The sequence below is a fragment of the Enoplosus armatus genome, chromosome 20 (assembly GCF_043641665.1).
Source record: "Enoplosus armatus isolate fEnoArm2 chromosome 20, fEnoArm2.hap1, whole genome shotgun sequence".
Classification (NCBI taxonomy): Eukaryota; Metazoa; Chordata; class Actinopteri; order Centrarchiformes; family Enoplosidae; genus Enoplosus; species Enoplosus armatus.
The window spans coordinates 19,945,651-19,968,847 of record NC_092199.1 but is presented as its reverse complement, the minus strand read 5'-3'; the positions used below and the strand labels follow the sequence as shown (position 1 = coordinate 19,968,847).

General features: G+C 46.8%; 1 protein-coding gene across 1 annotated transcript in view; it reads right to left on the bottom strand.

Moving 5' to 3' along the window:
- Window positions 1–23,197, bottom strand: part of myocd (myocardin) — a 49,035-nt gene that overhangs the window by 9,192 nt on the left and 16,646 nt on the right. Inside the window, exons 2-3 of the mRNA XM_070927514.1 lie at window positions 6,018–6,083; window positions 1,001–1,156 (exon numbers count right to left, since the gene is read on the bottom strand). Of these exons, the coding sequence (XP_070783615.1) occupies window positions 1,001–1,156; window positions 6,018–6,083 (222 nt within the window). The remainder of the gene's footprint in view (window positions 1–1,000; window positions 1,157–6,017; window positions 6,084–23,197) is intronic.

The window sequence follows — 23,197 nt, the reverse complement described above, 5'->3', positions numbered from 1 at the left end:
TACTGAAAGAGTTGAGTGGACTTCTCCTCAGAGAGAAAATGTCTTTTTTTTGTATTGGTGCCACTTTCTAATAAGTCACCTGTTAATTAATGGATAATAAATCAGTCACTAATGCTTTATAGGTCAGTCATAAGGCATTAAAACAAAACAAAAACATGGGTTTATCCTTTCACATTTGGTTGTAATGCAGTTATAAATGTTGGTAATCGTTAATAAATGATCCTGGGGTTAATAAATTATTGGTAAAAGGGTTTATAATCCATCAAATCTGCAGCTGTAAGTGTTAATAAGCTGTTAATAAATGAATTTTGCTCCAAGCAGATGGTCAAGTGGTCCAATCACTCTCCAAGCGACAACACAAAAGTTGTACTTCTTAATGGAATATAACTAATAAATCCAACAGATAAAAGTTGAAGTTTTAGCTTGTAGCTTCAGATTTAGCAAAAAAAAAAGAAAAGAAAGCCTCTGATCTAAACTCTAAAAAGTTAAAAGATGCACTTCCTGGTTTTATCATTGTGCCCAGTTACGGCCTTCCATCTTGTGAGCTGTGGTGAGTTTCATCAACAGGAAGGTCGGCCATTTGAAGGATCTGGGGACGCGGTCGGGTGCTGACATCGTCGAGTGCATCTTTGGCCGCTTACGGGCCGAATGTTCGGTTCGTGCCGTCGTCACAAACCTTTTAGCGGTGGAGGAGGAACGCAAAAGGCCTGCAATAAACGCTCGACGTTTAGCTCGGTGCTTGTTTGACATGCCGATGCGACTGTGCTGAAGTCATCAAAGTGCATGCTCGTTTGAGTAGATTGCAATCTCCAGCAGAGTGCTTCGTGCTGCTTGGTAAAGGACTTGAACAAGGGTTTGTTAATACACACACACACACAGTCAGGAGGGAAGCGTGCTCTCCTTCTCATTAAAACTAATTGATGCTACTACCACACACACACACACACACACACGTGGAGTCACGCAGGCGTCCGAAGCGTGTCGGCCTCTCCGCCGATACCTGTCGTCGTGGCGGCAGAGTCTAGGGGAATGATATTCTTTCGGACCAGCTCCAGGGGCCCCGGCCTGAGAGCCAGCTTCTCGTTCAGGTCCTCGGCGAGCCGGGCTCGCTTTAGCCTCATCTGGGCCTCCAGAGAGGAGCCGCCTGAGGCCGGGTCTACACAACACACACACACACACACACACACACACACACACACACACACACACACACACACAGCAGGACCACACCGTCAACAACACGGGTACAAGAACTGCAGAAGTGGAACGCAAACCGAGTACATTTGCTCAAGAGCTGTACTGAAATGTGACTTTTTCAATGTGATACAACGGTCTTCGTCTTTTATCTGACTGCTGCAGTGTGTAAAGTAGTTAGAATCAGCTCCACTTCAACCAGACACAACAATGTAAACGCTGCTTACACATGAATCCAATCAAATTACCGTCCTTTCCGACCCGTGGAACTGCCCCCACAAAAGCATGAGATGTACATTCCACCAGGCTGAGTCTGTTTGTTCAAAACACACTGAGAATGAAATAAACGCGCACTAGAATCACTTCTATTTTGTGCATAATCCAAACATTCCCCCCCAAAGACAAGGACGCTGCACTTCATTATGAAGCAGTAACATCTAAACATGAACGCTGCATATATATATATATATATATATATATATATATATATTTCTGTGATATATTTTTTACACTTTTTCATTTTAAATGAGATTCTGTAATTGTGTTTTTGCTCTATTATAAATGTATTTTGTTTTCATCCTATTCTGCAAAAGTTTCCTGTTAAAAATCAACAGGGCTGTCTATCAATATCTAGAGTTCTTTCATCTCATCATCACCGCGATGTTATTCATCCGTATCCAGCTGTCATTTCCCCCAACAAACACCCTGCGCGTTGGCCTCCCTTGGCCTTCAATGATCAATGCCTCTGTTTTGGTTCCGTTCTAAATATCTGCTCCCAGAGCAGCCAGAAACTTTGAGCGCTAGAAAAATAAATGGAGTGGCTGTAATTAAAAGGGCTGCGGCGGGTGAGATGTTCGACCTTCCACAATCTCTCTCTCTCTCTGCTAAATCCAGGATAAATAATCCTGCGCCGGAGCTAACCTGGCTCACCTACAGCCAGCCACGTCACTGAGGGCGAGATGGAGCCGCGGCACTTATTTGGTCAAATATCATTTCGGAGGGACGACGCAGGAGAGGGCGCCAACATAAAATACCTACAACTCGGGGAAACAGTGCTACTGTCTGATGAAAGATGGGTCTGAAATGTAACAACTTTTCAAACATCAAAATGAAGGGGGGGGGGGGGGGGGGGGGGGGGTTGACAGGACTATTGAAGGAGGACGAATGGATGGAGGAAAATACAGAAGGAAGGAGGAATATTTGGGCGGGAGAAAGAACGGGCTGGAAAGATGAGCTGGAGGATGTTTCTTTATTTAAGTGTGGAGGTAGACAGTTAATGCAATGTTGCAATTAGTTGAATAAGAAACAAAACTTTAAAGTTGAAATAAGAACGGAGGAACAAATACAAGAAGAAAGAATGAATTCAGGTTAAAAAATGGAGGTTGATATCAGAATGGAGGGAGTAAAGAGGATGAATTTGATGTAGGTATGAATTCACATAGAAACAATGGTAGAAGAAGGAAAAATAAAAAAGGGAAAAAGGGGTATGACAGGAAGGAAGAAGGACTTGGGTGGAGGTGAAGCGATGTAACAAGGCAGTGAAGGAGCGAAAACCACACAGGTGGAGGGCAGCGGGTGAAGCGCCGGCGTGCCTGATATATGACCTGATCTGATATTGTGGGGGGGGGGGCGCCGCGCTTTGAGTGAGTTGCAACTGTGCAACCAAACTCTGGCACGATGTAACACGATCCGGTGAGCCTGAGGCTGCCTTACAGTGAGTTTTAAACACTCTTAAAAAACACACGACGCCCTTTGAACCCGCTGCAATACACATACCTGCTTACTGTATCTGTCAAATGTAAACAGCGCACTGAGAGGCATGGTGCATTAGGCAGGGATCACTCCGTTTGTGTTTCCTTCCACGGGAGGATTAAAGCACCACTGCTGGGGGAAGGAAAATGGGCTGTTTTTATGTACAAAAAAAAAGCACAGTAAACCTGCAGCTGTTATCTTTATGAGGAAATATTAGATTGTCTGTGTATGTGTGTGTGTGTGTGTGTGTGTGTGTGTAGTCAGACCTGTGGCCAGCAGGCAGACAGTGTGCTCCTATGCAGGCCACACGCCAGTCAAGCCTGAGAGGCTGGGGCGGATTCTCGAATGGCCTAATAAACACCAGATGTTCCCTGGGTAATATATACACAGACCCTGTGCCGTGTCCATCTCCCCAGCAGGAATAACACAGCCTCTGACGGATCACATCTACAGCGGCAGCAACAGGAGGCGGAGGAGGAGGATGCTGTGACGCCCCGCAAAAAAGACATAAGGAGCTGGGAGGAGAAATGACGCTGATGCTTGAGAGAGAGAGCTGTTCGACAATCTACCGTGTGGGTGTAAGAAATACAAGTCTTTGCAGCCCTCTTCAATCTGCGTACGCCGCCGCCTGCAATCAAGAGATAAAAACAGCCAATTGAAATTTCTTACAAAAAAAAAAGGCCAATCGCACCCCCCCCCCCCCCTTTTGCTGCCTTATCTGTGACAGACTCCTAGAAACTGATAGGGCCTCGGCCGGGCCTCTGGATTCCGTTCCCCCGCACACTTACCCGGCAGTTTATCTGGGAGGCTGGAGCCTCTGTGAAATGGCAAACGGTGCCAGAGATATCATTCAACAAATCCCTGGCCTGCAGTCCAAGCCCGCCCCCCCCACCCCGAGTCCCCTTGTTGTTCCTGCCGGCAAGTAACCAGGAGGGGGGGGGGACTACGCACTGGCATCGCTCACTGCTCCCGTGTTTGCCAAGGCGACACACTGTTGCTTTAAAGCAGAAGGGACTGATGGGATCTCAGTTTGTAAGTGGCCGTCTGCTGCGTAACGTCTCGCGCTGAACAAACTTCTGCTTTCTTACGTATATTTGAAAGTTTGAGTTCCACCAAGTAAACGACAAACAAAAATATTTACGCGTGAGTGACGTTTAGTGGCATGTGGTGCGTTTTAAGGAGTATGCTCACACTCGGGTCTACTTGCTCTTGTATGTCTTCTGTGACAAAAAAAAAAGGGGGGGACAAAGCCAAAAGCCACGTTGCTGTGTTCTGCTCGACGTGCGGAAGACCTGGCCGAGCAGCCACTGCTCCTCCCGAGGCCCGAGAGCCTCTTCCAGGGCGAAAGCATTCCTGGGGCTGTCGCTCACACCTACTGTCTACGCTCCATCCGCCTGTCTCTCTGCCTGCCGGGTGCATGGTATAGATCCCCCTGCTCCCTCCACCACCTTCCCACCTTTGTATCCGTCACCACCTGTGGATTTTCTCTCCGTCTCCGGAGTCTCTGGTTGTCATTTCTCCCTGCCTGTCTCTGTCTGTCCGTCTGTCTTTGGCGCTCTAATCTGATGAGTTTTCCAAGTTGACCTCAGCTCCACCATTTTACAGTGCGGGAAGTTACATACTGTAGCGTGGACAACCAGCAGGAATCTGCAGGTTTCCAACAAATCACTACAGCGGCCGATTTCACTGATTGGTTCCCTCTTGTTCATCAGCGAAATCATCAGCCGGTTCCTGAGCTCCTCCTCTGCCTCCGTCCTTTCCAATTTTTTGTTCTCATAAAAGCGGCTGGCGTCTGATTTTTATTGTTTCATTTGACAAAACTGCAATCACAAGTCGTTTTTTTTTTTTTTTTTTAACATGGACATGCGATACGTCGGACTCGATGATCGGATTCATGTGAAACCTGGGGAGACGACGCTTCTCACGACTGCATTCCAAGATTTTAGAGTACTGATTGAGCCAAGGGGGCCTACGATGAAGAGGGCAAATTTGGAAAAGGCAGTAGCTGTTCATATTTCCCACGCTGGACTGGATTGTTTGAACCTTTACATCCATGTTTCTCTCAGAGACTGTCAACACACACAATATTAGATTCTTCACCGTACAAATGACCTGAAAAATCTGTTCTTCATTTGTTTACTTAATAGCCCAGTGGCTAATTGCGTCATTTGTGTATTTAAAACTGCACTGGTCACCGCAACATTACTGTTTCTCAAAAATAAAAAAAAATGTAAAATGCCTGCCCACCAAACACCAAACAGACGCAGTTAGCGACTAGCTAGTGAACATGAGTGGAGCCTTTAGCAGTTAAAGAGACGGATATTTGTCTGCTGGAGACCAAAACGAGAGTGAATGTCACCCGACAAACAACTCCAAATGAATGCTAATGTCACTGCGTCTGTTTTGCTAACATGTTAGCCATATCCACTTTAATGAAAAGGTGATAATATGTCCGGGTTGTGTTTACAGCTTGTTTCCGCTGCCCCCAAGTGGCCAAAACAATATTATTACCCCTTTAACCAAAAGACAACAGTACCAGTGATCCCGATAACGCCGTTTTCGTTGTCGCGGGATACACTTTAGTTTAAAGACTCGGATCATGAAGACAGTTTTGAGATATCTGTCTGACATTTCCACCACAACACAGAAAGGAGGTGAATGGGATTTTGTTTGTGATGCTCACAGCGTTAAAAAAAAAAGAAAAAAAAGAAGACATTTAAAAACTGTTAATAGCAACATGTCCTGAAAAGATGATTTTTTTTTTGTTTGTGAGCACCATAAACAGCCTTCATTGCATTGGGGTGGAGGCAGAAATCTCAAAACCTGGATCTGCATGGCTGGACACCACAACAGGTAAGTGAGAAGACATGTTTTTATTTATTGATTTATTTTTTGTATATCTTATTACCAAAGGGTGATGTGTTCCCTTGCTCGTTTGTTGCGTCCCTTACCCGTCTGTCTTACTCACACTGCAGACTAAAAGCAAGTAAGTGGAAGTGTGTGTGTGTGTGTGTGTGTGTGTGTGTGTGTGTGTGTGTGCGGCAGCTCAGTGTTTGGAGGGCGTTACTCACGAGGCATGATGCCTTGGTCTGCCAGCTGCTCTCGTGTCCTCCTCTGCTGAAGTCTTAACTGTAGGACTGAAGTGGGAGGAGGGAGGAGGAGGAGGAGGAGGAGGAGGGGAAGAGCAAAAAGAAGGGGCAAAGAAGGAGAAAGACATGTGGAAAGACAGGTAAGGGACAGACCAAAAAAAGCAGGAAGAGACTTCGACCCACTTAAAAATGTAGCTTTGATGATTCGAACTTGTAGCTTGATTTAGAATAATTGCTCCTACAGGCTGACATGGGAAAAAAGCTACTGATGTCAATGTCTAGTGATCGAACAGAAACACATGTATCTATATGTACACACACACACGCACACACACATATGCATTCAGAAAACAGCAAAAAAAACACACAACGCTGCTTGTTCACAAATATTTCTGTGAGCAGGATGTAGGGAATGATAAACACAGCTCCTGGCTTTTAAACAGATCTGCGAGGCAGTGTGTGGTCCGCAGCGTGTGCGCACGTTTCTCCGTCCTCTGTGTGTGTGTGTGTGTGTGTCTAGGTGGGAGTGCGGGGTCATAAACATAGAGCCTCCCCCATGTCTGTGGCTCTTTCGCGTTCTTTTTGCTTTCTTTCTGTCTTTGTCTGCGCGTGTTTCTCCTCCCCGCTGTTATCTGAAGGTCTCTCGGCGAGATCCGGGATCCGACACACAAAAAGTGAAGTGTTCCTCCTTTTCTCCCCCCCCCCCCCCCCCCCCCCCCCCCTTTCTGCTTATCTCCCCTGTTGTTAATTACCTCCCTCAGGTGGTTCATGTTCGCGCAGATTTGGCCAAGTCCCCTCAAACCTTCCACCTTTGATGTAACTACTTTGACTCAACGCCGATGAGCCCGGGTGCCGCATCGTGGTGCTCCCGCGGGAGAGCACCCCCATTATGTAACGGCAGGCCTCTTTCCCCCCCTTCATCTGACATCTGCTTTGGTTTACAGTAAGGGGGGGGGGGGGGGGGGGGGGGTCGTGACCTTCTGGTCGCAACATCACAGAGAGCAAAAGGCAGGCATTAGCTGCTGACTGAAAGCTGACCAAAACATGTAACTGATACTCTGACAGACATGGGAAGTTTTGTCATCCCCCCCACAATAAAAAGGAACACTCAGCCATGAATACAGGCACACATCCATACAGGTTTTATCTCTTCTGTCATGGAAAAAAAAAACACAGGGTGACAAATGGAACAGAGCTCCTCGCTGCACTGTAGAGGTTAGCAATAATTCTCTCTCGCATATGCCACATAATCCACTCTTAAAAAGCTTTTTCACCACTTTGCTTTGTCACATGTAGGACTGAAAATCAGCAAACAGTCTGACTTTTACCCGAACATACAGGTTCTCTCATGTCATGGAAAGAGCAAGGTGACGGTGGAATGTAACTGTTAGTGTCGGTGAATTATGCAGCCCGTCTTTGATTTTAACCCGGGGGACGGCTCCTCGCTGCTCTGTGTTATGTTTACCGAAAGGGGTTATCAATAATTCTGTCTGGAAAAGCGAAGCGGCTGCCATGTAATCTGCTCTCTTTCCCCTAAAAAGCTTTGCCGAGACCAGACTAGGCTGTCCGCCTTGATTGCAGCGTGCACATGTTATAGAGAAAGGAGGACCCGAGCCAGGCCGCGTAATCACAGATCACTGAGCCGTGCGATACTCTCCCGCCTCTCCCGCTGTTGACTTTGAAAGCGAAGGCATTTGTTTCAACTTGGGATTCCTTGACAACAACAAAAAAAAGAAAGAAAAGAAAAAAAAAAGGACACACAAATCCAACAGCACAGCATTTACACGTTTTCAGATTTATAGCGTAAATAAATGGATCATTTGGCCTGGTGTGCACCGGTGAAGTGGCGATAATTACACGAGAGAGTGGAGCGATACTCTGATTTATTGTCCCCCTGTGCCTCACACGTTCACAGCCACCGCACTAGAGAGAAAACAGGCTAATAATAAACGCCTCACTTTTACACTTAAACTCCTGCTTAGAGAGGCCGGTTGCATTCGGATCCTCCTGAACTTTCCCTCAGCGCGCGCAGGAATGTGTTTGCGACAGATGTATGAGCGCGGCTGTATAAACTTCTAATAAACACGTATTCCTAAATGAAGTATTAGGTTTATTTTAGTCTAATACCTCTGCATAAAGTGAAAATCCACCTTAAAGACAGAACCTGCGTATTTCATCCCCACGGCCTTGGACAGTAAGAAGGCAGATTTGTGAACGAGAGCCAGAGCCAGATGCAGGCGAGCCAACGCTCCACCATTAAGATGGAAGTTTCTGGAGCAGCTCCACCGACAGTGACTTATGGTCAACAGTGGGATAGTAGGGCGATGCGGATTTGTGTTGAAGAAGAAAAAAAAAAAGCCAACCCATTCCACGGGGGAGTGCTTTTTTATCTGTTGCCAGAGTGCCATTCATCAGCAGTGGAGGGTGACTAGGTTTTGTCTCTCACTTTATTAGCTTTATTATCATTTTTGACAGAAATGTTAGCGAGGATGTAAAGTCTGCCAGGGCTACTGGAGCCAATTTATTCATTTAAAAAAAAAAGGGTTCAATTAATATGCAAGCACAAAATGGCTGGCCTCACAGTTGGAAGTTCAAGTTTGAACACATTTCAAATCCAACTGACGTGATTCACTTCGGCCGCAACTCACCAGCCCAGTCCGGAACTGCACGTCGTGAGGGACGCGCTAACGTGACGAGCTAACGTTTACGTCTTAAAGCGAAACAGTAGCCTTCGTTTTATCCGTGACTTTTCTCTCTCTACAGTGTCCGGACCCAAAACGCTCCCTCACGCCCCCCTCTCAGATGGTTTGGTGCCGTGATCGTCGTTAGCTTAGCGCACAACACTAGCTTAGTTTTAGAGAGATTCTGGGGGGTGGGGGGGTAGAATCAATCATTTATTGATTTGAATGAATCAAAACTTTGATGGTGAAACATATTTCAGATGACAACATCCGTCCACATACGATGACTCCTGGACTGGGTGTGGCAGCTGAAGCAGGTGTTTCGGGACAACAGCGCCTGTATATGATGCGCATTTACTACGACACCTCGACAGTCTCGATTCAACTTGGATTTGACACCTCCGCTGTACTCATTATGTAATGGCAGTAGGCCACAGCCGCCCATGAGAACCAGCCAGTAACACACACACACACACACACCGCCGCAAAACATTCGGCAGTCCGCGGGGAGCACTTAAAGTGAGATCTTTATCTTTCCTTTTAGCTTCAACTGTGCAGCAGCAGTTCCCATGGCTTTGATGATGCATTTCAAGCATGGTGCAAAAAAAAAAAAAAGGAGCAACAATTGCTGGAATGTAACTCGAGCCGCAGCTTAAAGAAACTGTAAATCCTGGACAAGCAGATCGTCTCTGACACCCCCCCCCCCCCCCCCCGTCATCGGTGGTTATCACACAGAGATTCACGGGCAGTTTTACTTCTCTTACGCTCAATATTTCACTCGTGCACTCATAAATTCCCCCGGGGGCCTGTCAAGCCGGCTGTGCCTCGTATCACCCGGCATTCATCCCTCCGACTGTAACGTCTACAGTCTCTCTACATCTGCGCCATATTAACCAGCTAGAGCAACACAGGACAGGAGCCACCTTGGTGAAAAGCCTCCTGCTGCTTTTGAACACTTGAGCCCGTGAGGAGCACCGGGGGGGGTCATTTCCCACCCTGCCGATCTGCTCCTAAAACAACTCAGAGGAAACAAATCATTTGCCTCGCCACTTCGGGAACGCAATTACAGCTCGCAGGCGAAAAACCGCACGTGAGAACTGAAGGCGCTTCCAGCCGCCCGCTTGTCCACTCACGACAGAGCTTTACGGGTCTTAGCTCTGCCGTTGCCACCATCAGTTACATTTTCCTCAGGGAGGTGGCAGTGTTGGTCAGACTACACACTGGTGATAGTACAGCGCAAAACACACATGCTCAGCCTCACAGAAAAATGTCTTCAAAACAAAAGACAGCCACTAAGAAAGCGTGTGTGTGTGTGTGTGTGTGTGAATGAGAAAGCGAGAGTGATGGGATTAAAGAGTGTGTGTGTGTCTGTGTGTGTGTGTGTGTGTGTGTGAGGGAGATAGATGGATACAAAACCCCAGCAGCTGCTGTGTGTTAAGGGGACTTTAAATCAGTCCATATACCCTTCCTCCCTCTTGATATGCCCAAGTGTACACACACACACACACACACACCATCAGCTTCCAATTCAGCCACATTAAGATAACCTCTGACCCCTCTCCAGTGTCTAATCTCCCTTTATCGGCGTGCACAGAGCCACAGAGTGAGGAACGCCTTGCTGGCTTCCCTCAGCAGCAGCAGGTTGGCGGCTGGCACGGAACAAGTGGACTAACCCGCCTGAGGCGTCACCCTCACATGTCATGCTTTCTTTACGAGGAGGCAGAAGAACACGCCCAGCTGTAAATCCATCACACTGTGACATTCAGCATCATCAGGGCCCGGTGCTCTTATGCTGGCATGGCATCCCGTCTGGTATTCCTGGTATTGTGCACACCTGTCAGTTTGAGGGCGTTACTGACGGGCACATTGTGGAGTGTCAACACAACTCATCCCCAGAGACAGATGAATGACATAATGTACACAGGATCGCATGTAAATGCCAAGTGTTGACTGACAGAACTGTTTGCAAGGCTCTGGAGAACAAACACAGCTGCACACAGAAACTCTTAAAAAAGAAAAAAAAAAGAAACTCGACGGGGAGGAGAAGTCACGTGCCGGCCGGCGTTCGACTCACCTGATCTAAACTTGCTTCGTATCAGTATGGAGTGCTCGGAGCCCAGAAGAGTCATAATGCTTACAGTACAGTTCCAGTGTTCAGAGGCTGCGAAATAAAGTCACGCACACTCGAGAAGCGGCACGCGCGTAGGCCCCCGTGGCCACCTCTGGGTGCCAGGCTGAGATGAGATGGAGCCGGCCCGGCCCGCCTCATCAACAGCTGTAGGAGAAGACTTAGTGTGAGGGGGAAAAAAAAAAGAACACACACACACACACACTGGCTTTCTTGTTGCGTGTCTCGCAGCCAGTGTGCACACCAGCAGCAGCCTCCTGCTCTCTGTGTGCTGCTCTCTCTTCCTGCTTTCTCTTTTCTGCTCTCTCTCTCTCTGATATGGGAGAGAGTGTGTGTGTGTGTGTGTGTGTGTGTGTGTGTGAGTCCAGCGAAGCTTTGGTCCCATCTAGCTGAGAGCTCTGAGCAGGGCCAGGGAGCAGCACAGGGAGATATGCCCCGCTCGGGGGAGGCGCTAAACCGGGCCAGGGGTTTCCTCTAAGCCCCGCCTGCCGGAGCCCGAGGGGCTGGACGGGGCTTGGCTGATGACTTCCTCCTCCCTCGCCACTAGTGTAAATATATCTGCCTATCAGCCCCGCCGACTGTCATTACAGAGAAAAGGGGGGGGGGGGGGGGGTCAAGATAGAGACACAGGCGCTGATAGTGGAGCAGCAGTACAGCCAGGAGGGAGAAAGTGGGAAAAGCAGGGATGGCAACAAGTTCCACTTCTTGCCTTGTGACAGCTGATGGAAACATAACCAGTCAAGCTTAAACCTAACTGCTTTCTGCTCCATATATGACGATATGTGTAATGTATGCAATTAACATATGCTGCTGACACTGTGCGCGGAGCTTTATTTCCATGCAAAACAAAAATCCCACCCACTCTGGGCTTATGGCCATTAAAAGTGAAGCAATACGGAGCTTCTTGTATCAGTACAGTCAGACTGGAAACACACTGAACACCAGAAGAAAGGCTGGGTATCATCGCATTATAACATTGTAGCAACAACTGTTAAAAGTATCACAAAGTTGGCGTCCAGTACTTCAGATCCTCAGGCTTGTTTGCTTTGAACATTCCGGGTTTAAAATCAGGACGACTTTCTAACTTCAGACTATATTTTATTTGGGCAAATCACTTCATTTAAAGCTGCACTACTCAATATCTCTGTGTAAAGAATACATTAAAATCCCATGACAAGCCTACAGAGAATTGTTATCCGACTTTGCGGCCCCCACCCCCTCAGCTCTACGGCGCACTTTTAGCATCTTTCGGCCCGCAACTTTAACGCATTGGTTCAGTCTCAAAAGGTTAATTTACCGTGCTTCCAGCAGCAGCAGCAGCAGCAGCCATCTGTTTCAGTGGAAAAAGCTCTGGTAAACCCGATGTACACCACCTGCCCAGCCCAAACAGACAAAGTTAGCTAGTAGCTGGTGAACACAGTGGCGCATTTAGCAGATAAAGAGTCAAAACAGAGCTAAATGAGAATGAATGCTGGTCATAGATTCATCATCAGGCGGACACAAACGCATCTCCAAATGAATGCAAAATGTTGCCTTCCGAATGTTGCAACTGATTGCTAACATAGTTAGCGACATCGACTTTATTAGAAAATCACCTCCACTGGTTCATTGCATCAATATGTAAGCTAGCCCTGTGAGATGGGGTGTAAGATATGTTGCGACTTCCTCCAATATTCATTCTTTTTATTACACAACCAGTTTGTAATCTAATCAACATTGCCCCCCCCCCCCCCCCTCCTTTATCTACTGTTTTCCTTCTCCATGTTCTTTGGCAACACAGATGTATTTACAGTACATGTCATGCCAAGAAATTGGGAAAAAAACACAAAGCAAGAGTTTGTAAAACTCTGATTGGAAGTCAAATCCGATAATGCCTTTAAAGTACACTCAGTTGTAATAAAGTATATGGAGGGCTCTTTATGGGCCTTTTTAGCATCAAACTGTTGAACATTGAGATGGTCATAATGTTTGTTTGATGACAATGATTGGGTAAACCTCTGTAAGCTGGATGTGGTCTTTTGACGCACTCATTCATCGACGGGCACCACAATCAGTGATCAGCTGAGCGGCTGAGAGGCAGGAGGTTTATCTTGTCAGCAGTGTGATAGTGGATTCTCCAGCCTGAACTCAACCAAAAGAAAAAAAAGGCATCCCTTCCTCCAGCTCCCACACATACCAGGCAGACATTTGTCAGAGTTGAACTAAGCTCTTGCCTATACGTCGCGGAGCCTCCCCAAAAGGTCCGTCAACACAGGACGTCAGCCGGACACCACCAAGGCTCTCTCTGCAGCTGTTTATTCCCCGGCCTGATTTGAACGCAACATAAAACGTGACGCAATGCTCAAAAATAGGCCCGCTAGAAACGTAACATTAGAAAAAAAAAAGTTGTGTGGGAATTTCACGTATGTGTGTCCTTGTTTGTGTTACACAGCAGGTGTCACAGCCTGTGATGGCTACCGTCTCACTAAATCTCACCTAAGGTTTTTAAAAAGCTCAGTAGAATGTGGGGAGGCGAAATGGTGAAATACAGTACGTGTCCCTGGACCGGCCTGGCTTCCTGTCCCTACACACACCGCAGAAAAGGGCAATTCAAGAAAGTCACAAGACTGAGAAGTCATGTATGACAATATTCAACCCTATTTTAGGTAGTTGGTCTTGATTTCAGTGGATTGCATTGTTGTCACACTAGCATCCCATCATCTGTTCAAAGGAATAGTTCAGCATTTGGGGAAATAAACTAAATAGCTTTCTCGCCAAGAGTTCGATATTTAGACTGATACCACTGTTGTGTCTGTACACTAAGTGTGTTGCTAGAGCCGGGGTACAGCTAGCTTAGCTCAGCATAAAGACGAGACTTTTGTTTGTTTAATGCTAGCATTTCTCTAGATTACACAACATATTTAGCTTGAATGGAAATTTTTTGGCGGCGCTCCCTCTCTGTCCTCGTGTCACTCTCCCCTCCATTTAATCCCAATGCCAATCTTCTTCTTTTTTTAGCTTTTCCTATCCACCTTGTTTATCCTCATGAGCACCATCTCCGGCTAGACTTTGTCCCGAAGTTATTGTTCCCTTAAAAAACGTCCGCCAATGTTCCTACCCTGCCATATAACCAAAACGAAGTGTGCGATTACTCCTTTTCTCCACATTGTGTAAAAGCCGCAGCGACTCAGCACTAATCAGTCATTGAGAGCTTTGTCCAGCAACAGCTCACTGCTTCTGCCTCGCCGCTATCCATTTTAATCTCTTCCCACCATAAACACTGCTTGGCTTTTGTTGCCGAGGGACCTCTATACACACACACACACACACACACACACACCAAAACATATAATAATTTAAAAATGGAATAAATGGCGCAGCCTATCTGTTCGCTGCGCGGCGTGTGCTGGGGTGAGCTCCAAAAATCCATACGATGCTCAAGTCAAATATTTACATAGAAGCTTCTTCTGGGCGGCAAATCCATTGCGGGCACATTCGTCTTGTATGTGCGGTGAATGAACACACACACACACACACACACACACACACACACACACACACACACACACACAGTCCTGCGTCCTAATTAGCAGGTGAAAGTGCTTAAAGGGAACGTCTGTCAGAGGGTTTGACAGTGTACACACAGCGTCTCAGAGGGATTCCTGAAGAGGTCACCCAGCCCTGGCTTAATCCTCCCCTTTAATTGGGCCCTATGTCAACGGATGTGACAAGTCTCATCTGAACTGTCTGGAGCTGTACGTGTGTGTGTGTGAAAAAAAAAAAAAGACAGAGGGGGAGATCAGACTCGTATACCAAGTGGACAGATTCCAGTGCACATTTCGGACAGTCTTTAAATACAATAAGCGAGTCTTTTCGCTCTGCTGTATGATGCATGTTGCCACACAACGCTCCTCTGATGTAGTAAGTCATGCGGCTGAATAGCGCACGCTAAAAAAACCAAAAACACACACACACACACAGACACACACACACACACACACATTCCATAACGCAGCAACTGTTTATTGGCCGACTGCGCAGACATCTAGATCAAAAAAAGCACTGTTAGTGTTTTGCGTGATTTCGTGTGTTTTGGAGAAAGCAGATGTGACTGGTTGAAATGCACAAAATATCATAGAAATGGGAGGTTCAAATTCAGTGAGGGGATAACACTTGTTGCATACAACATCTGGTATGTTTTTAAACAAGATGGTCATCGCCATTGCCCTCAGTTCCCACAAGTAATGTATCAGCGGTCATGTAATTGAAATGCTTTAAATATCTCGGCTCATGTGCCATCCGTGGAATCCAGCTGTCCCTCGGGCTATCTGCCCGAGAGAGTGTCCCTGGAGGAAGTGGTGTGAGAGCATATATTCTATGTACGCTGTCATGCTGCGGGGGAAATGAGGGCAGACTCTATCGTCAAGCCTCTTTGTCTTCCCGTCTTTCCTGCCTGCTTCCACCATTGGAGGACAGAGACAGACTGAGCCTAGCAGGGGCGAGGCGGATTTGGAAACGTCAGTCGGTTTGATTTGATGAACTGTCACGGTTGGGAGTGCAGGTCAGACCCAAATGCAGAACCAGGGGGCCAAAAACTGATGCGGTTCAGTGACTTTATTCACACAAAGAGACACAAAGGCTTGTGGGACAGTGAGGCAGGAGAGGGGTCCAAACTAAAACCACTGGTAACGCGGGGAGACAAAACACACAGCACCATAACACACAAGGAACTGGACAAGAACAAAGGAAGTGAACTGGTGTAAGTAGTGACAGGTGATTAGGGAATGAGGTGCAGGTGAGCAGGCGACCGCAGGGCTGATGAGGGAAATGGTAACAGGTGTGTGGACGAATGAGGACGTGTCAAAAACCTCGTTTTTTAAAATCTGACGTTATTCTATATCGTCCTCATTGTCAACAAGGTCCACGAGGGGACCGACAACCAACAAAGCATTAGCTCGCCTCTCATTATTTTCTTCTTCCCTACCTAGTGAAGACGGAAAGCACAAAAAATAAATAAATAAATAGCACAGTCTAAGGTTTTTAAAAAGCTCAGTAGTTTCCTCGGGGCATTGTAGCAAAATATCAAAATAGTGCATTTGTTGGGGACTCACATGGTGCATATTCCTAAGTAAAGTTGTGTTGTGTGTTGGTTTCTGGGGCATATAACAACTCTGCCGTTCATAGTCAGCTCAGTGTTTGTGGTGGGGGGTGGGGGTCAACTAGAGGTCCAACAGCAAATTTTTGCCTGAGGCTACCTAACAGTTTAATCCGGCCATCCATAGCGGGAGGATTTGAAGAGAGAATGTAAAGGTAAAGGTATTAGAAGGTATTAGATTAGAGCTGGTAGGGAGGTGTGAGTGTATTTATGTGTGTGTGGGGTGAGGCACGGGGGTGGCATTGGAGGAGCAGGGTGGGAGATGGAGGGATGGGTAAAGAGTTTGTTTGATGACAAGAGATGAGGTTGTCAGGTCGGGAGTGCACAGGATATGGGTGGGGTGGTCTTGGGATCCTGTGTGTGTGTGTGTGTAGTAGCAGCAGCAGCTGCGTCGTGTCAGTCTGAGTGCTGTCTTGCTGCTCTGTCTCAGATAGCAGCCTCTCCTCTGCTCACTGTCCCCGTGCTGGGCGGCTCTCAGGTAAACACTGACATTTAAACAACCAATCAGGATGATGGAGAAAGACGCATTACAATCCTCTACCAGAAATGACAGTGAAACCCCTCCCCCAACAGTGATTGTCCAATCATAGCTTAGCAACCAGAAATAGGCACGGCAGGCCTGCCAAGCTTTGGTTTTCCCCACATACTGAAGCTGTATTAAGACAGATACTCAGTATACAAAGAGTTTCCAAAAACAAAACCACAAGGAAGGGACTGAATGGTGTGTTCACCCGCTCAAGCATAAGCTGCAATTGTTAGCATGTTCAGCTACCTAGCTTACCACCTGTAGCAGTAACTGAGCGTTACTTTCCAGGCAAAGGAGCACATCGTTAGCTAACTACGTTATTCTTACTTTAAATAAAATTGGGTCGCCATTCTCCGCTTAGTGTGCGTTTACTGGTTTCAAAGTCCGTGTTTTGAACGGGTCCGGTGTGCTCCTCCGGAACTGAAGTACAGGTAGGCTTCACCTCTAGGACACCGAGGATCAAGTTATGGTCGTCTTATTTACCAGTAAAAGTTGTAAAATCAGTCAACGTCAACTATTTTATGTGCCGTTTTCTTTCGTGGGGATTTAGCCATTTCAATTCCAGGGCTCGCCTCCCCACGTGTGAATGTTCCACCAAATGACCCACCCCCATACACTATTTTGCAACGCCACCAGACCCAAGACAGCGTGACACATGGGTTAGTCCTCATCCTAAAAGCCTTTTCTCTTGAAACGTTAAAAGTGAAAACAGTTAAAAAATATGATTGACTTGAGTTTCTAAGCTAAGCAGCCAAACTGGGTGTTTGTTAGTTTTGTCTGATGTCACATTTACTGCTCGCCATACTTATAACGTTAAGACTAACTAGCTGTACACTGCGGTACAAGAACTATGCTGTTTCTTTATTTCCATGTCTGGTGAGGATGCAGACTTTTTTGCCAAGGACAGTTTCAGACTCAGTCTTCTACCACGATATCACCCATGTAGCGTATTTAAAGACCCCTTTTTACGTGTGTTGGAGGCAGCAATTTCAACAAACTTATGGAGCCAACGTTAGCTTAATTGGCTAGCAAGCTAGAACTAATAACATCTGCTGCTGACAGTTGTCATTTCAGGCGGCAAAATCAACACTGGATATAAATCCGAGACCCGCTTTTTGTCTACTTCTGTCCGAAATCATGGACCAACTGTTTCTAAAATTACAAAACATTTTGATGATAAAAAGTCCACCGTTATCGGCGTAAACTGCATATGTGCAGCGCCAGGATGGAAAGCTTGACAGGCGTAGCAGACACTAACCGGGGCAGGGCTTAGTGAATGGTCAATGTCCATTTGACTTTGATTTGTCTGAAAATTTCACTTCATCATCATGCAGCCCCGTTTCCTTGATGTGTTTTGCTTCGGCATCAAAACGAACTTGAAGCTCTGTTTTTGCAAGCTATCATGTGTCATTTCGTCCACTGTAAAAATTAAGATGTGAGCGGGGTGATACGAGGTTAGATGATGGAAGTTGGATTCGTCAGCAGAGAGACTCGAGAGTGATTCAGTCCTTTATCAGTATCCAATCAGTCTTATCAGAAAACTGAGGGGTTTCTCACGACACAAGCCCGGCTGGCTAAAAACAAAAAGACGGGAGAGGGAAGCAGAGATCACGTAACGCAAACAAAGTGAGGAAAATATAAAGAATATAAGAGGACAGAGAGAGAGAGAGAGAGAGAGAGAGAGAGAGAGAGAAAGAGGGCACAAGAGGAGGGTGGAGGAGCCAGAAATATACTGTGAGAGGAGAAGAAGAGGTGAAGGAGGGTGGGAAAGAGAGAATGAGACGTGGATGGAGCCAGACGTGGAGTCAGGTTCAGCGTTTCCCCTCCTGCCTCTGAGCTGCGGTTTCTAATGAAGAAGTTCCAAGGGGAGGGGGGGTGGGCGAGCCGAATCCAAACCAGAAGTGACAGAAAGACGAGCCCGAGCCAACAGCCTCCCTCTTACATCCCTCCTTTTTTCTGCTCTCTCTCTCTCTCTGCCTCCCCCCATCTGTATCTGGTCTGGTGGCTCGGTCACCTACACTCTGCTTTCTCTCCTTGGGGGCCTCCGCTGGGGGGGCCCGTGGGTCGGAGCGGGTGCATGTCTGCCGTTGGAAGTGTCAGCGTGTTTGAGAGACGGCGGCGCAGCGACCGATCCGAAAGGAATCCCAAAACACAACAAGAGCGCGAGGGAGATAGGCTGTCTCCACGTCGTGTAAAAAAAACAAACCCCAAAACGCAGAGGGATGTACTGTTTTGTGTTTTTGTCGTTGTTTAGATTTCGGCAATTGACTTTGCCTCCGCTGCAGAGTCTGCAGGCGCTGGCCGTTGGCCACAGCAGCGTGGGCAGGAGGCGGGGAGGGGGATTATGTCTGTAAGGCTTCAGCGCAGAGACGGGCCTGCATCGCCACAGCTTAACTCTTAACTCCTGCCTATTACCAAGGGCTATGGGCTGGCTTTATGTGGTATTCCCGAAACTTCACTATCAGAAATTTAATAACTCAAAAGTCTACTTTGTTGTTGTTAATGTGTGTGTCCGTGACTAACGGGCCAGATGAAAGGCACATCAGGAGGAACAACCGGCTATGCCAAGCAAATGTCTTTCATCATGCTTGACGGGGCTATAAAGAGAAACCAATTAAGTGAAAAATTAGTGAATTTGAAATAGATCGACTCAGTATTAGTCCAGGGCAAACAGTATGGATTAAACTGTGACATGTCACGAGTCCATCTGTCTTTATCTTTGTAGAACCCAGTGAATATAAAAAGATCATTTTTTGCACTCATAAGGCCCGCTTTATCCATATATTTTATTAAGCATGCTACCAAAGGAACTAGGAACTATGGCCGTCAAGCTAATGTTGTGGAGTAAAAAGTACAATGCTTGAAGTGGACATTTATACTCAAATACTCATGTAAGTAGTAGTAGCAGAAGTACTTTCCACCACCGCAGCGCCAACGGAAACTATGAATAGCTAGTACAAATAGAAATGTACACGAAAAAAAAAAACAGGATTCAGGCATAACCCACAACTAATTCACTAACTCCATGTTAACGTTACATAATGGAAGCATAATGGGAGCCTATTTATTTTACACTGTCTGTACATTTTTCCAGAAAGTCCTATCAACAGTATACACATTTTAATTTGTATCAAGGTATTTTTTCTGATAAAGCTGTACTACAACATGTATAGTGCCGCTGACATCCCAAAACCATGGCATTTCTAAGTAGCCTGACTCATTCTGAAAATATCATATGAGTGAAATGGAGCAAAAACATCCTCGGGGTCAACCAATTATCTGCATCTCCATCACATGACTTTCACAGGGAGCCGCGGTGATGCAGGCCCACCACAGCGTCATTACAGAACCGATAGCCGACATAAAGAAAAGACCCAGTAGTGCAAATATTTAGATATCTGGATCTCCCGAGCTGGTCCAGCACTTCCAAATGGTCTGGCTGAAATGGCCTGTCAGCCAGCACATTCTTTCTCTCAATGAGGGACCGACCGGAGCCATGTTTTTGTTGGTATGACCCCACCCCGTCCTCCCCCACAACCCCATAACCCCTAAACCCCTACTTCCCCCTCGCTGACGTCTATTTGAGAGAGTCAAACATGCGGCTCCAGACGCTGACACCAGGTCAGTTTTGTGTTCTTGGGTTAAAAAAAAGAAAAAGAAAAGCTGTTCCAAGGAGGTTCCACCGTCGTGTCATCTGATCTGTGTACAGCGTCTGAGGCGGAGTGACAGACAGAGAGCAGACACTGGGGTTGCCATGGACCACAGACTGATCCCTGGGTACAGGACTGGTATCTGCTGGGCTGGACTCCACTTGACCCCCACAGGACCAAAGACTTATTTATAGGACTACGTCTGTGTGTGTGTGTGTGTGTGTGTGTTTATCTGCCTATGTGTGCACGTGTGTCCTATGTGTTTGCACCCTCGCCCAGAGGGGAGTACGTCTTATCAGCACCACGGAGCATTCATCAGGGGTGACATTTTCTGCCATTCTGTGTTCAAACCAAACACACGGCTGCATGTGCTATCTCCACTCTGCGGGATGTTGAGAGGCCTGACTTATGCGGCTTGTCAGTAAGAAATTACGCTCTCGCCACGCCGACCCATTGATTCGGTACGTTGCCTTCTTTTTATTATTTTTCCTGTGATAGGTAATTCGGTCGGACAAACCTCTCTTTCTTCCTCGCCCGGTTCGGAAAGCTGAAACAACAAAAGGGGCACTAACAGCTACGAGGTCCTGCTTGCTTTTAACACCCCAGGGACGCTCAGTGGGTCATGATCAAATGTTGTTCTAGGGTTCGGAAAGGGGCCGCGTGCATATATACGTGTGTGTTCCTTGCTGTCTTTTTTTTTCCTCCCTATCTTTGCGGCCTGTGTGTGTGTGTGTGCGTTAACCCCAGCACACCTTTCCAGGCTCGGCGGGTTTGGAAACTTGTAGAACTGTCGTGATTGAGAGTAATGGGATAAAGCGAAGCTGATGCTGTTGACTCAGCTAACAGGATTGTGAACTGTGGAAAACTGTTGCCTTTACCTCATTGGTTATGGCAATTTTCATGCCCCAGAGGCAGCGCGGGTTCAGAGTGGGCTGGGCAGTGAGGGCCGGGAGCCACATGGAAAAACCAAACTGAAACAAAACTTTGACAGGAAATCTCAAAGGCCTCTTACTAGCCCCCCCCCCCCCAGAACTTTCAACCACATCTTGCGATCTTCCTCAGCGGATGGAGTTTACTCAGTTTCAATGGATGTACAGTATGACCACAATAAAGGACCACTTATCTGGACCACCGCAACCATCTGGCTTTCTCTCCCGGTACTGGTTTTATATCGCTAGCTCACTGTATGGAACTCACTCACTCAATTCTTTTCTTTTATCAATATTTTTTGGGGCATTTTATAAGTCAGCGGACAGTAGAGGGATGACAGGAAATGAAGGGAGAGAGGGAGGTAGGGAACGACATGCTACAAAGCTAAAGGTTGGCGCCTCAACCTTAAGGCCACTAGGCCACCGCATCAGGATCATTCTTGTTTAAGGTAACAACTATGAGATACTGAGACTCCAGTTCGCTGAGCTGCTCTTAATCGAGCTGTATTAAACTCGAAAGAAAATCTGTTTTGTCCATGCAATGTTTCAAAATGACTACCCGAATAAAAGTGCAAACGAGTTACTTTTTAAATAATTATATCGAGTACTAACCCCAACGCAACAGCAGGGTTAGGGATAGACCCGGAAACATTGTCAACACTTCTGGTTTCACGGTAAAAGGCCCCATCACTGGCTTCACGTCAAAGTGCATTAATTGTGAAGCACATTCAGGAGGTTAGTGTCACAAAAACAACCGGGCTCCTGCCGTGACGATGCTGTTTGAGTGGCAGATTGATATTTAAGAAGATGCGACAGGGATTGCTGTGGCACTAAAAATGTACTCCTGCCAATGACCAAATCAAGGTAACTGGTAGCTGAGCATCGATGAAGTAATGAGGGTGGGGTCACCTCTGGCCGATACCCAATCCACAAACATGGCCGAACCCCTCCCGCTGAGGAAGACCTCAAACTAGTCAAAGCAGTGCTTCCAAGGTCAAGAACCAACTTTTTTTACGCTCAAGATTAAAGCAGAACTCACGGCGTGAACGATGGTCTTTCACAGGAAACGCACCGACACAAGCCTAGACCTGAATCTGTGCTCATTAATGGCACTCCCAATCCGAGGAAGAAGTTTCTTTGAGCCCTTACGCCCAACTGAGCTTTATTTCATTGCAGTGCAGACATCTTAGAAACACGAAATGCTCCCACATCCTGTGATAATCACCCCGTGTACGGTCACAGTGTCCACAGTGTTTGCACAGGACACCGTCTACGGATTTATTCCGCTGAAATGACAGCAGTTCTATCGCAAATTATTTCAAATGTCACACAGATTAGAGATGGGAGCACTGGCTCGTTTGTTATTTGCTTTTGTATATACAGAACATGCTCTGGTACGGAATGAAATGCTCCAAAATCAGTTTAAGATTTTCTCGTTTTATATGTATGAATTCTGTTTCTAGTGTGTGTTTTTCCTTCAAAGCATCGGGCGTCGATTATGTTTCACAAAACGTATGACAGAAATTGTCATCAAAGAGTTTAAAACTTTCCCAGTGCTGCGTTCAATACCATTACAGTTCTTTCTGTCCTTAGCAGAGTGAGTCTGGTGCTTAAGTGTGATAATAACTAAGAAGGAAACAGAAAGGGCTTGCAGATAAAGGGCACCGATCTTTGGATCACCAGCACAACACACACACTCACAACCACAATTAGATCTGACTCAGAGCACGATCTTGGTGGGTGAGACAGATAGTGTGTCACAGTGACCAGAGGTGTCACTTTCGCCCCCCCCCAACACAGACACACATATCCACGGTGAGGTATGATGTCATTGGCTGCCTGTCTGCTGAGTCGTGGACCAGCGCCATGATCACAGGCTGAACGACTCACAGGCTCCACACGAACCGGGAGGACGAGGGGGGCCGGGGGGGAGTAGAAGACTGCAGAGACAGGATGCTGGAATCAGAGAGACTTCCAGTGATTCCTGTTCAACAGTGTCTAAGTGAAATCATCCACCGATCCACCAGATGTGATAACATGTTTTATATGAGTTACATATTACACACACACACACACACACACACACACGCTAGTAAGTGGACCTTGAATGAATT